Source organism: Cetorhinus maximus, chromosome 32, assembly GCF_964194155.1.
Source record: "Cetorhinus maximus chromosome 32, sCetMax3.hap1.1, whole genome shotgun sequence".
Classification (NCBI taxonomy): domain Eukaryota; kingdom Metazoa; phylum Chordata; class Chondrichthyes; order Lamniformes; family Cetorhinidae; genus Cetorhinus; species Cetorhinus maximus.
The window spans coordinates 14,187,524-14,200,834 of NC_135910.1; the positions used below are offsets into that span (position 1 = coordinate 14,187,524).

At 49.0% G+C, this 13,311-nt stretch overlaps 1 protein-coding gene across 1 annotated transcript in view; it reads left to right on the forward strand.

Annotated features, from left to right (window-relative positions):
• The window catches only part of LOC144671476 (TNF receptor-associated factor 3-like), a 34,363-nt gene that overhangs the window by 9,480 nt on the left and 11,572 nt on the right, over positions 1-13,311 (forward strand). The window contains exons 3-6 of the mRNA XM_078533412.1: positions 458-562; positions 3,843-4,007; positions 8,822-8,899; positions 13,151-13,225. Coding sequence (XP_078389538.1) covers positions 458-562; positions 3,843-4,007; positions 8,822-8,899; positions 13,151-13,225 — 423 coding nt within the window. The remainder of the gene's footprint in view (positions 1-457; positions 563-3,842; positions 4,008-8,821; positions 8,900-13,150; positions 13,226-13,311) is intronic.

Sequence of the window (13,311 nt, forward strand, 5' to 3'; positions counted from 1 at the left end):
GGCGTCCTAGCCAATACTGACCCCCTCGCTCCATATCACTAAACATGGATTCCCTGCATCATTACCACATTGCTGTTTGTGGGAGCTTGCTGTGCGCAAATTGGCTGCTGCCTTTTCCTACATTGCAACAGTGATCACACATCAAGAAGCACTTGGGTGGCTGTAAATCACCGGATGTCCGACGGTTGTGAAAAAAACGCTATATAAATGCAAGTGCTCCTTATAAATCGCGGCGATGTGTTGCCCTCCGTGTGTTCTTTCTCGTTCGATCCCGATTGTACGGGATCAGGGCTTTGTTAGGGGGGGGTGGATCGGGCAGAGGGGGGGAAGCATTAAATACCTTTGTCGTGTGTTGCAGAAACCTCTGGCAGAGGGAGGGGTGGGAGGTGTGTCCTGTTTCGTGGATTTAGTTTCGAAAGGCCGTGGCCATTAAAACGTTCCCGCTCTATTCCCGCAGGTGTTTAATGACAACTGTTGCCGGAAGGAAGTATCAAAGCTGATGGTTCACTGCAGGAACAACAAAGCGGGCTGCAAGCAACAAATGGCACTCAGTGCACTGGAGGTGAGGGAAAGCCTGTGCCCTAGGCCGATGAGTAACGTGGACATACAGAGTCAAAATTTAAAAATCGAGAGTAAATTGTTTACAACCCGTATTGATGTTGCTGCTCCTTGTGAACCTCCTCCCACCCCTTCATCTCACTCCATTCCTTTCTCCCTCATGTGTCTACCCAGCTTCCCCTTAAACACATCAGCGTCATCCACCTCGACCACTGAGTTCCGCATTCTCCCAGTGTGGAGGAGTTTTCTCCCGGAATCCCCGATTGGGTTTATTAGTGGCTGTCTTTCTGGTGACTAGTCCCGGTCCTGCCTGCAACATCCAAAGAACAAAGAAAAGTACAGCACAGGATCAGGCCCTTCGGCCCCTCCAAGCCTGCGCCGATCATATTGCCCGTCAACTAAAACATTTTGCACTTCCCGGGGTCCGTATCCCTCTATTCCCATCCTATTCATGTATCCGTTCCACGTCTAGCCTCTCAATCCCTTTCAGAACCTTGAAGACCTCTAACAGGTCACCCCAGACCACACCCCACCTCCCCGTTACCTTTCAGTGGGGAGTGGGTGGCATAGCGGTATTGTCGCTGGGCTAATATCCCAGGGTAATCCTCTGGGGACCTGGGTTCAAAAATCATCCATGAATTCAATAAAAACCTGGGATTAAAAGTCTAATGATGACCATGAAACCATTGCCAATTGTTGTAAAAAACCCATCTGGTTCACTAAAGGTAAGGAAAGCCTGCTGTCCTTCCCTGGTCTGGCCTACATGTGACTCCAAGCCCACTGTAATGTGGCTGTCTCTTTAAAAAAAAAATGCCCTCTGATCCAGGGCATTTTGTTGGCCTAACCTGTGGTGCCCACATCCCATGAATGAGTCAAAAAATTCACTTCTTTCTTCTAGAGAAAAGAGCCCGAGCCCCAGCCTCAGCCAAGGATGTCTCAAATAAGCTGTCAGGAGGAGGTCAGACAGGAGTCAAGGGGTGGGGATGTGTTTCTGGAGAGAGAGGGGATTGAGGGATAGGTAGTAAATGTCCCCTCAAGCCTGTTCCTTCATTCAGTTGGATCGTGGCTGATCTGGGGTGCGCGTCAATATTTGCACGTGGTTCCCGGGGAGTGTGTCAGTATTTACAGGGGGTCCCCAGGAGTGTGTCAGTATTTACAGGGAGGGTCCCCGGGGAGTGTGTCAGTATTTACAGGGGGGGTCCCCGGGGAGTGTGTCAGTATTTACAGGGGGGGTCCCCGGGGAGTGTGTCAGTATTTACAGGGGAGTCCCCGGGGAGTGTGTCAGTATTTACAGGGGGGAATCCCCGGGGAGTGTGACAGTATTTACAGGGGGTCCCCAGGGAGTGTGTCAGTATTTACAGGGGGTCCCCGAGGAGTGTGTCAGTATTTACAGGGGGTCCCCGGGGAGTGTGTCAGTATTTACAGGGGGTCCCCGGGGAGTGTGTCAGTATTTACAGGGGGTCCCCGGGGAGTGTGTCAGTATTTACAGGCGGTCCCCGGGGAGTGTGTCAGTATTTACAGGGGGTCCCCGGGGAGTGTGTCAGTATTTACAGTGGGTCCCCGGGGAGTGTGTCAGTATTTACAGGGGGTCCCCGGGGAGTGTGTCAGTATTTACAGGGGGTCCCCGGGGAGTGTGTCAGTATTTACAGTGGGTTCCCAGGGAGTGCGTCAGTATTTACAGGGGGTCTGCGGGGAGTGTGTCCGTATTTACAAGGAGGTACCTGGGGAGTGTGTGAGAATTTACAGGGGGTCCCCAGAAGTTGGCCAGTATTTACAGGGGTTCCCGCCAGTGTGTAGACATTTACAGAGGGCCCTTGTGAGCGTGTCAGTATTTATAGGGAGTCCTTGGGGGCGTATCAGTATTTACAGGATCATCCCCACATCACAAGGCAATGATTTAAGACTTCTCTTTCTCTCTCTCTTTCCTGTCTGTCTGAATCTCTTTTTACCACTTCCTCTAACACACTTTCTCTCTTTCTCACCTTTTTTAACACTCGTTCAATCTCGAACTCGTTTGCACAATGCTGCTCCTCTCTTTCCCTCTCATACTCTTTACTCACCAACATTGTTATTGGGGCTGTCGTCTGTCATTCTGTCCCTACCACAATCTCTTTCACAAACCCTCTCTCTAAAGCACACCCTCCACCGCTGTTTTCATGCTTACAGCTTGCATAGACACGCTTGAGGAGAGTGTTGGAATATTATTCTATCGCACCTATCCTCAGGTGCAATATCTAGCAGAAGAATTATTTCCAAAAATGCCTGTCATTAAACTTCAATGCATTACTTAGCCGAGCTGAAGGGTAAATGAACAAATACTCCTATTAAATAATGAGTGAGTTGCTTATGAGCTGCCAACATTCTGAAAGTTTATCAGTTAATTAAAACTGATAAAGTGGTCCTACGATTGTCATTTGGTTTCCTTCTACTTATTTTGTCTTGAGTTTCACAGAATCACAGAACCGTTATGGGATAGAAGGAGGCCATTCGGCCCATTGTGTCTGCACTGGCTCTCTGAGCGTTTTAACTTAGCGCCAATCCCCTGCCTTCTCCCTGTAACCCTGCACATTGCCTCTATTTAAATCACCATCCAATGCCCTCTCGAATGCCTCGATCGAACCTGCCTCCACTACACTTCCAAACCCTAACCACTCGCTGGGTGATAAAGTTTTTTCTCACCTGGCGTTTGCTTCTTTTGCGAAACACTTTAAAACTTTGGTTCAGTTTCCTGGATGGAGTGGGGTTTGGAAGAACGAGAGGTGATCCTATTGAAACATTCTGAGGGGGGGCTTGACAGGGAGGATGCTGAGAGGATGTCTCCCATCGTGGGGGGATCTAGAACTAGGGGGCACAGTTTCAGATTAAAGGATCAACCCATTTGAGACGGAGATGAGGAGGAATTTCTTCTCTCGGAGAGTCGTTAATCTGTGGAATTCTCTTCCCCAGAGAGCAATGGAGGCTGGGTCATTGAATACATTCCAAACTGAGTTAGACAGATCTTTGATTGACAAGGGGGGGGGCGGTCAAGGGTTATGGGGGACAGACAGGAAAGTGGAGTTAAGGCCACCAGTCAGATCAACCGTGACTTTATTGAAAGGTGGAACAGGCTCAATGGGCTGAATGGCCGACTCCTGAAATTCTCCTGGTTCTTATGTTTGATTGACTTTGGGTTGGGCTGGGGTCAGTTTTCTGAGTTGGGTTCGGCTTACACCGGTCGGGTTCAAAGTGCGTCCTCCAGTTATTGGATATTCAGCCTTGTTCTTTTTGCCTTGCTTCCTTTCCAGGCCCATTTGAAGACTTGCCCCTTGCAGCAAGTCCCGTGCTCCCACCCTGGCTGTCCTGAGCTTGTACAGCGGCAGGATCTGAGTGACCACTTAATGCACAAGTGTAGATGCCGAGAAGCGAAATGTAAATATTGCCAAAAAGAGATGACTTTGGCCGAACTGAAGGTAAAGAGCTACGTGGGTATTTCCAAGATCCAGGCTTTGGGGGGGGGCGATGGGCTGCATTTTAAGTGCCCCCGCCGGGCGTATTTGCGGCAGGGTGGGCACGTAAAATAGGGCGGGGGTGCCAATGGACTCCGATACTACACTGCCCGCACCATAAGATGGTTGGCGTGGGCAGTTGGGCGGGAGTGGGCAGGCTGCCTTTTTAAAGAACTCTTTCAAAGGGTGGGAAGGAGAAGTGGGGGCTATTATCTTTGAGGGGTGCCCTTTTGCACATCGCGGGGGCGGGTGGGTGGGCTAAGATAGTACCTCCCCTTTCTTCCTACTCACCTGCTCTATAAAACATACCACCCCCACCCCTCCACCCGCACCCCCAACCCCCCGCCACTTAAACTGTCCAAACCCTCCCTGCCCAAGACCCCAGCCTTACCTCGCGTTGGGCATTCTTGTTCCTGGTCGCAGTCCCGGCAGTGCCCACTAACGCTCTCTCAGCGCTGCTGGGGCTGCCAGAGCTGGCGGCCAATCCGATTGGGCCGGCGGCTCCCCTGGGCGGGACTTCTTCCCCAGTGAGGTGCGAAGGCCCACACTGCCCCTCTTCAGCACCCCCTCCCCCCCCAGGCGAGCCGTCTCCAGGCTGACCCTGTCTCCGGGGTGGGGGAGGCTGAGCCATCCGCCCCCACTTTTTATAGGCTGCCCTATAACCCTTCTCGTTTACGGTTCTAACGTCAATTAACGGGGGCTGGCTAGCTCAACTGGCAGAACGGCTAGAGTATGGCATCGAATAGCGCTGACAGAGTGGGCCCAATCCCTATCCTGGCTGCGATAGCTCTTGGGGGCTGCATCCTCCCCCTGAGCCAGTTTGAGATCCGGACATGAGCAACTCTTGGTCAATAAGGATTCTACCCAGAGAGGGCGAATGTCAGTTAGCTTCCGGTTTGAGTGTATTTAAGAGCGAGATAGATAGGTTCTTGACTGGTAAGGGGATCAAAGGTTACGGGGAGAAGGCGGGAGAATGGGTTTGAGAAACTTATCAGCCATGATTGAAACTTATCAGCAGACTCGATGGGCCGAATGGCCTAATTTCTGCTCCTATGTCTTATGGTCTTATGGATTTTAAACACCCTATTTGTGATATCATCATGGGATACCAAAGTGGATTAAGAGTGAAGAGTCAAAGGTGAAGAATCATCCCAAACTGCTCATGACAACTATTGATGAAAGAAAGGGCACAGGATCATAGAACTAAATAGAACTTAAAACATAGTAGCAAGCCATTCGGTCCACTCAGGAGGAGGCCATTCAGCCCCTCAGTCCTGTTCAGCCATTCAATTGGATCGTGGCTGATCTGCACCTTAACTCCATCTTACCCACCTTGGTTTGGACCCTGACCGAGCAAAACTTGATCAATCTCAGTTTTGAAATTTTCAATCGGACATCCGATTCCAATCAACTTCTGCGATCCCCGGTTGGGGGATTTTGGCACTGAGGTTGGAATGCTTTCCATTTCGTGAACGTCATGTCAATGTTGCACCATTCCAGTGAGGAGTAGTGTGGTTAGATGTAGAATAAGTTACCTTTGCTCTGTAGCGACTGAGATCAGAGCCACGCCAATACACCCGAGCTCCTCTACAATATGTCCATTTCCCACCAGCTCCACTCTGTGGCCTCTCTAAGTGAGATTTTTAAAAATTGGATGTGATTTGGGCCAGAACTCTTATTTCCCAGTTTTTACTGCTTTTTCCTTCTGGGGGTAGCTGAGACCTGCCGGGAGCTGGATTGAGAACTCCCCTCAGAATCACTTAATTTGGCAACCTTATAATCAGACAACTTGCATCACATCATTTCAACAGAGAAAATTGACGGTCAAGGAAAAGATCAACAGGTCTATCAAACTCCCGCCTCGCTCATGGTGAGTGTGACTGAGTGTGTCCACCCCTCCCACCTCCCACAGCCCAGTCACCTCCTGTGAGAGGGAAGCAAAAAAAAAAAGCCATTGGCAATTATGAATTTTAAAAAAAAGGCCTGTGGTAAATTCATCTCTGATCCCCCTCAGGTGTTCAGAACCAGTCGGGGAGAGGGCACGTTTGTTATCGGTAAAGACACTTACCTGCTGAAGGCCAAGAGTCAGCGCCCAGCTTGCTTCCAACGGCTCCCACTCTCTAGGAATGGAAGAATCGCCCACCAGCCAGTCCCAACCCTTGGCGAGGTTTCCTGCTGAGACTCAACCTGAACCTCTGAGTGCCTTTCTGCTCACCAGGGCCTGCCTCACACTGTGCAGAGGTTTTAACTGGAAAAACCCCTTGTGGCCCAGGGACATTTGGCGCGATACTGGCTGGTTTTATTAAACTGGGACATTGCGTTCTTATTTCTGTAACGCCCTCAGAAGGTGTTGCTGCTGGTTTGACTGAAGGAAGGAACCTTACATTTCACACGTGTGCATTCCTTTTCACCTCTCATGACCACAGGGCTTTCTCTCTAATGAGATACTTTCGAAACATTGTCCAATTTAAAATGCAACAGTCAAATCACACCTAGCAATGTGGTAATGACCACATAACCTGTTGTTGTGGAGTTGGGTGAGGCATGAGTATTGGCCCAGTTCATCATCATCTGTAACATCAACCCCTGATTACCTACTCATGTCTCTGGAGTGGCCCTTGAGCCCATAGCTTTCTGACTAAGAGCCAGTTATATTTAAATGTTGAGTGCCAAATATCTAGGGGATTAGGGCAGCATAATAGTTATGCTATAGGGCTAGGAATCCTGGGTTAATAACTGGACATATATAGGTTCAAATCTCACAACAGCTGATGAGTTTAAATGCAATTAATTCCACAGATTTTAAATGAAAAAGCTGTTTCTCACGTGTCCGTGTCGGTGCAGACTCGATGGGCCGAAGGGCCTCTTCTGCACTGTGTGATTCTGTGATTCTAATTAGTAATGTTAGCCATCAAACCACACGACCAGATTGTTGTAAAAGCCCATCTGGTTCAATAATGCCCCTTTAGGGCAGGAATCCTGTCATCCTTACCCGGTCTGGCCTACATGTGACTCCAGACCCACAGCAATGTGGTTGACTCTTAACTGAAATGGCCTAGCGAGACACTCCGTTGTATTCAAGATGGCGTGTCACCATCACCTTCTCAAGGGCAGTTAGGGATGGGCAAATAATGCTGGCCTTGTCAGTGAAGCCCACACCCTTAATAAAAAGGAACAAAGTAGCTTATCAGGGTCCAGTTAACTCAGGTGGTCAGATGGCTCGTGTGCGGTTCAGGATAACACCAACTCCAACGTCTTGACTTGGTTCCCATTCCAACTGAGGTAGGCTTGGGACTTGTCTCCTTATCCTTACCCTGACCCTGAGAGTGGCAGGCAATGGTAAAACAGCTTAGGATGAAACAGCAGCAGCAGGCAATGAGCCAAGGACTTGACTCTGAGCACATGACACGTATGAGTAGTACAGATTGTTTGACTGTAGTCTTTTAAATGTATTCATTTTTGGGATTGTGGGCGTCGCTGGCAAGGCCAACATTTGTTGCCCATCCCTAATTGCCCTTGAACTGCAAGGGGGCAGAGGGCAGTTAATAGTCAGCCACGTTGTTGTAGGTCTGGAGTCACATGTAGGCCAGACCAGGTAAGGACGGCAGATTTCCCTCCCTAAAGGGGCATTAGTGAACCAGATGGGTTTTTATGACAATCCTATTTTAGGACAATTCTTACGGATGCTATAGATTAACTTTCAATTCCAGATTTTTTTAAAAAATGATCACGCTCAAAATCCACCAGCGGCCATGGTGAGATTTGAACCCAGGCCCCCAGAGGACCAGCCCCTGGATTGCTCCAGTACCACGACACCACCGTGTAAGGATCCCAAAAAGCCTCAATGTAGTTTTCCCTCATTAACTAATGAGTTTGGATTTGGTATTGGAGAGTTAACAACATTGGTGGAGATTCCATCGACAAGAATCTATACCTGTAGAGGACAAGGGAGAGAAATGTGGGGGAGAGAAAGATAACTGGGGATATTAGAACAGAAAATGCTGGAAAAACTCAGCAGGTCTGGCAGCGTCTGTGCAGAGAGAAATGGAGTTAATGTTTCGAGTTGCATGACCTCGTATGGAGGGTTGGCAGTGGCGGAGTGGTATTGTTGCTGGACTAATATTTCAGAGACCCAGGGTTATCCTCTGGGGATCTGGGTTTGAATTCCACCACAGCAGTGTTTGGAGTTAAACATCTAAGGATGACCACAAAACCATTTCTGATTGTCATAAAAACCCATCTTTAGAGAAGGAAATCTGCTGTCCCAGCCTGGCTTATATAATGACTCCAGACACACAGCAATGTGGTTGACTCTTAAATGCCTTTGGAACGAGGGCAACTAGAGATGGGCAATAAATGCTGGCATAGCCAGTGATGCCCACATCCCCTGAATGAATAAAAAGAAAGTTTGGGTGATGAGTCTTTTTGCTTTCTGATAGGTGTAGGGAGGCAGCACGTGACAAAGGTGGGTCTGTCGGCTGGGGCATAGTTCCAAATAAGGGACCTACATTTAAGACGGAGACGAGGAGGAATTTCTTCTCTCAGAGTGTCGTGAATCTTTGGCTGGAGCATGGGGGCAAGTCATGTGATTAAACTTCCAGGAATACGTTTAATCAGAGTTGGCAACCCTATCACTGCACCCACCCCCGGTAAAATGGACACAGGTCGGGCGGGCAGGTAGACAGTGGAAACCCGATGCTCGGAGAACTGTCAAATTTCGACCGTGGGTTTAATTTATTATCCTTTTAATCAATAGGTGGACTTAATTTTTCTTTCAGGCACATGAAGACACCGAGTGTCCGTCAACTCTGATCACCAGCCTGAAAAACGGTGCGGTCTGTGTTCGCAAGGCTGAGGTAAGGAGTTCCTCTGGGTTTACAGAGATTCTGGAAGGGAAGCAGGTTAAACTAATGCCTCAATCTTTTGTTAAGAGAAAGAAAAGCAAGCTATGGAAAGTAATAGGTAGGCGGCAGCGCAGGATGTCCATCTGTTCGTGGAGCGTGGTGTAACATCGTCCGGGGAGATGGTTTACTGGTGTTTGAACCTGAGAAGAGATTATTTTCATTAATAATAACTCCCACGCACCCATTTAACAAAAAAGTGTTCTTTAAATTTCAAGAACGTAGAATTGTGATTAATTCTAGCTTCACTGGCACACACAATTGTTTCTTCATTGACTTTTCATCAGTGCAGAGGTGGCCCCTCAAGCCTGTCCTCCCATTTCCTTAGATTGTGGTTGATCTGTCTCTTAACTCCATCGTAGTTCCAGCCCCTTCCCTAACAAAAATCCAGGTAAAAGCAAAATACTGCGGATGCTGGAAATCTGAAATAAAAACAGAAACAGAAGCAATAAAACATAAAACCAGGTCATATTGGACCCAAAACGTTATCTCTGTCTCTCTCTCTCTCTCTCTCTCTCTCCACAGGCCTGCTGAGTTTTTCCGGCATTTTCTGTTTTTATTCCATCGATGTCAGATTCGAAGTTGTCGGTTTTTTCAAATCTATTCTTTCACGGGATGTGGGCTTCGCCGGCTGGGCCAGCATTTTTATTGCCCATCCCTAATTGCCCCTTGTGATGCTGAGCCGCCTTCTTGAGCCGCTGCAGTCCCCGTGTGGTGTAGGTACATCCACAGCGCTGTTAGGGAGGGAGCTCCAGGATTTGGACCCAGCGACGGTGAAGGAACGGCCGATATATTTCCAAGTCAGGGTGGTGAGTGGCTCGGAGAGGGACTTGCACTCACAGACTGAACAGTTCCCCCTCTTACCGCCTGCCATCAGGAGCATTGGAAGGGTTTACAGGCTGATAATCAACCTGTTAGGCCACGTTATGAACGGCCAGCATCCAGGCGCTAATCACTCCAAACCAGCTCTGCTGGGCAGGATACGTCGCTCGGGTGTTTGCCACCAGAGCCCTGAAGCAAATGCCCGAGTCGGAACTCGGCCGCGGTGGGAAACTCCCGGGCGGACGGCGGAAACGTTTCTGGGGTGTCCTCGAAGCATCCCTGAAGAGGTCAGAGATCCCCGCTGATCCATGGGAGGCCCAGGCCTGTGACCGATCGAAATGGAGAGGGTTCACCCGGGAAGGCACCGAGCGCATCGAGAGACGTGGTCGGGAAGGTGCAGGGGTGAAGTCGAGGTGTCGGAGAGCGGGGGGTAGCACAAACCCACCGCCTCCCCCCCCCCTCAAAACAACCCACCTACCCAACCCCCTCCAGCACCACCTGCCCCACATGGGGCAGAGTCTGCAGATCGCACATCGGACTGATCAGCCACCTCCGAACCCATCGAATCGGAGTGGAAGCAAATCATCCTCAATCCCCGAGGGGCTGCCTAAGGAGGAAAAGGATAAATCGACATCTTTCTTTCATCTGTCTCTGGAACTCCTTCCCGACCTCACTTTCTCTCTTTAGGCCTTTGTGTCTCCTCAAGACCCACCCTTTCAACCAGACTGTGGATAATTACCCTAACCCCTGGCATTTATTGGCCATTTTTACTGACCTTTGAAGCACTCTGCGGCATTTCTCTATATCGAGGGCTCCATATAAGAACCATTCGTTTATGTGTCTGACCAGATGATTCACCGCACCTAATATCTGAGACGCTCATTGCTGGTGAAGTTTCCCTGTAGGTTGGCAATGTGTAATTTCTCACCTTCACCCTCAAGGTCAGAAGAATTCAGTGTAAATGACTGATTTCTATTTCTCCCTCGTCTGTGTTAAGTGAGACGCAGAAGTTTACACATGTGAAAGTTGAGGTGAGAGGGACAAATCGACTGACTTTCACAGACATCAACAGATAGATTGTGCCTGATAGCAAGGTCTCCATCATCGCTGGTTTTTTTGTGGCACAGTTGGCACCACACTTGCTTCTGCATCATAGAGGCTGTGGGTTCAAGTCCCTACTCCAGTCTTAAGTACAAAATTCAAAACCACACTCCACATGCAGCACTATTGAAGTGATGTCTTTCCAATGAGACAATGTCCTGGCCCTCCTCTCAGGTAGAGGTAAAATAAGACCCCTTTCCAAAAAAAAAACTGCCAAGTTGGTCCCACCATCACTGATACTTGCCCCTCAATGTACATCACAATTACTAGGTGACCTTTAAATCGTCCAGCTGTTTGTGGGAGCTTGCTGTGCGCAAATTTGGCTTGCGCGTTTCCCACCTAACGTCAGTGACTGCCCCTCAAAAGAACTTTTTGCCTATTTTTTCATGAGATCTGAAAGAATAAAAAGACAGAAAATGCAGCTGTTCAAGAAGGCAGCTCACCCACCACCTTCTCAAGGGCAATTAGGGATGGGCAATAAATGCTGGCCCAGCCCACATCCCATCAATGAATTTTTAAAAACGAGTGTCGCTGGCTAGGCCGGTATTTATTGCCCGTTCCTAATTGCCCCTTCAGAAGATGGTGGTGAGCTGCCTTCTTGAACCGCTGCAGTCCCTGTGGTGTAGGTACACCCACAGTGCTGTTAGGGAGGGAGCTCCAGGATTTTGACCCAGCAACAGTGAAGGAACGGCCAATACATTTCCAAGTCAGGGTGGTGAGCGGGTTGGAGGGGAACTTGCAGGTGGGGGTAGTGTTCCCCATGCATCTGCTGTCCTTGACCTTCGAGGGGGTGGAGGTCACGGGCTTGGGAAGGTGTGCTGTCGAAACCTGCCATGTTCCAGTCTGGGGTGGTGAAGGGTGCTACAGAAATGCGCGCTCTTCCTCTGGTGACCTCTTGTCACAGGATGAATAATGGAAGCCTTTCTCACCCAGGTTTCGACTCACAGCACCGGGCCCCGCAAAAAAAAAAACTGCAGATCGGTGGAAATTCTTACGACCTTTCTCATTTTTCAGTTTCGATTTTAACTGTGGCACATAATCACACGTTTATAGTTATTGACATTTCTGCTGGGATTTCCCCTCCACACAAAGGCTTCAACTGAATTAAAGGATGTTCGCCAGGGCCCGAGGAACTCAAGTTGGACTTTTGGCGATCATTCGTTCTTCCCACAATGCTGAATTTCTCAGGGGACCTCGGTTCCGGATGTAGGAACAGGAGGAGGCCATTCAGCCCCTTGGGGCTGTACCATCATTCAATTTAGATCTTTACCAATCTGTCCCTTACCTTAATCCAGCTGCTTTGGTTCCATAACCCTTAATATCCCTACTCAGCAAAAAATCTATCAATCTGTTCTATTAATATCCAACTGATGCCCCAACCCCGCCCCCACAGCTTTTTGAGGGAAGAGTTTTCCAGGTTTCCATTAGCCTTTATTTGAGGAAGTGCTTCCTTATGTCAGCCCTGAGGCCAAGTTTTCATTGGTTGTGTCTCGGTTGGTCGCGCTCTCGCCTCTGGTTCCAGGCTCAAGTCCCGCTCCAGGCCTTAAGCACAAAAAAAATCAAAGCTGACCTTTCAGCGCCGCACCGAGGGAGTCCCGCACTGTCGGAGGTGCCATCTTTCGGTTGAATCGGCGTTAAATCGTAAATCCCCGTCTGCCCTCTCAGGAGGATGTAAAAGATCCCGTGACACTATTTTGAAGAGCAGGGGGAGTTCTCCCCGGTGTCCTGGCCAACGTTTATCCCACAATCAACATCCCCCCCCAAAAAAAACCAGATTATCGTTTTGTTATCATGTCACTGCTTGTGGGAGCTTGCTGTGCGCAAATTGGCTTCAGCATTTCCTCCATTACAATAGTGACTATTTCATTGGCAGTAAAGTGCTTTGGAGCATCTGGTGGTCATGAAAAGTGCTACATAAATGCAAGCCTTTGTTTTAAGTTGATACCCCTCTTGTTCTTGATTCTGCCATAAGGTCCCAGTAGAGTCACTCGGTAGCACGGAACTTGGATCTTGCTGAAAAGAGAGACATATTGCCAAAGTTTTTTGTCTTGCACTCATCAGGACAAACACAAGAATACCAAATTTCAAACAATCACAACGATTTATACTGCGGGAGGAATCTGAAATTTGGCATTCTTGCATTTGTCCTGACGAATGCCAGATGAAAAGCCTCGACAACGCGTCTCTCTTCCCGGCAATGTCCCCGAGGTAGCCCGTCCTCAGCGCATTTCTTTACATTGAGTTAAATTACGATGGGCTAATTGTCCTCATTGCATTTTTCAGCTTAAAGGTCAGATGTCAGAGAGCCCCAAGGCCGAGGGATATTGCAAATTTAGCAACTACGGGTGCACATTTAAGGTGAGTTCCTGTCCCAAGGTCACGACATGGCCAACAGGTGAGACCTCAGACTGAGGTGGGGTGAAGATGTCTAGGGACGCAGACTC